General features: G+C 21.3%; 1 protein-coding gene across 1 annotated transcript; it reads right to left on the bottom strand.

The window, feature by feature from the left end:
- Positions 1 to 46: 46 nt before the first annotated feature.
- Positions 47 to 951, bottom strand: LOC126910000 (uncharacterized). Its single transcript, XM_050692401.1, has 4 exons — positions 758 to 951; positions 531 to 608; positions 329 to 452; positions 47 to 253 (listed from the first exon to the last, which is right to left on the bottom strand). The coding sequence occupies exons 1-4, from the start codon at positions 835 to 837 to the stop codon at positions 62 to 64; spliced, it is 474 nt and encodes a 157-aa protein (XP_050548358.1). The 5' UTR covers positions 838 to 951; the 3' UTR covers positions 47 to 61.
- Positions 952 to 1,199: the final 248 nt, after the last annotated feature.

The following is a 1,199-nucleotide window of genomic DNA, read 5'->3' as shown; positions in this document are numbered from 1 at the left end:
TTATTAAGGTTTATACTATATTATTTATTATTCAAGCATAGCAGTGTATAATTTACCAGACTTAATTGTGAGAAATAAATACAAAAGTCAAACTTACCAATGATAATAAAGGCCAAGCAATAATCAATATGTGAATAACTGATACTATAGATGGATAACGAATTGAAACTACTTCTTTTGATTCAAATACAGAGTATAATATTAAAATAAAACTTATGCTTATGATATTAAAAACATTTTTAATAACTTCATTCTGAAATCCAAAATAAACAAAATGAATGAATTGGATCAAATAAATATAGTAATCTTAGTTTCAAAATGTGATAACCTTTTTACTCGAGTAAAAATAGTAGAGCGATATGTATAAAAAATTGAGTATTAGACCCATTCCATGAACATACATTACTGTTTGTAAATTAAGAAGTTGACCTTGCCGAAAAAATAAGGAACTCCTAAATTTTAAAACTTCTTATAATTAAATAGAATACTTTATTGATTTTTATATATATAACTAGTTTACATCATCTTACCTAAAAAAGGCTCCTGTAAATGTACCAACTTTTACATGGTCAGATGATTTCTTTTGAATTATATCTCTACATACTAATCTAATAAAATAAAGGCTTTGTATGAATTGTCAAAAAATAATTTCTAATTGGGCTAAAAAAATTAATTTTAAAGGAATTTTTTTTTTAATTTTCGGTCATTGAATTTAATTTATCAATATTACCAAAAAATGCATAACCAGAATACTTACAAAGGTGTTAACATTAACATAGATGATGCACATCCTGCTGAAAGAGATATTAACTTAACATATAATTCATACATTTTCATTTAATTAATTAATTACTACTAAATTAAGTTGGCGTACAATATTATTTTCAATAATTTAAGTTAATAAGTTATAACCACTTAATAGGTAATCAAGTACATAAAGTAATAGATTATGTAATACTTAAAAAATCATTATCTCATGCAGATAAAATTTGGTAGTGAATTTTTTATCAATATTATTTTTTATATCATAAATAGTTATCAGGTTCAAAATAAAATACTTTAACTTTCTTATAATATAATTGTATATTTTTAGGTGATAAAGATAAACATAAATTATTTAAAAAAATTTATCATTTATCTATTAACACTGAATTACATAATTATATTAATATATATATATATAATGTATTTATATAATT

The sequence above is a fragment of the Daktulosphaira vitifoliae genome, unplaced genomic scaffold (assembly GCF_025091365.1).
Source record: "Daktulosphaira vitifoliae isolate Bord-2020 unplaced genomic scaffold, ASM2509136v1 Scaffold_2930, whole genome shotgun sequence".
NCBI classification, from domain to species: domain Eukaryota; kingdom Metazoa; phylum Arthropoda; class Insecta; order Hemiptera; family Phylloxeridae; genus Daktulosphaira; species Daktulosphaira vitifoliae.
This window is presented reverse-complemented; position numbering and strand designations above follow the sequence as displayed.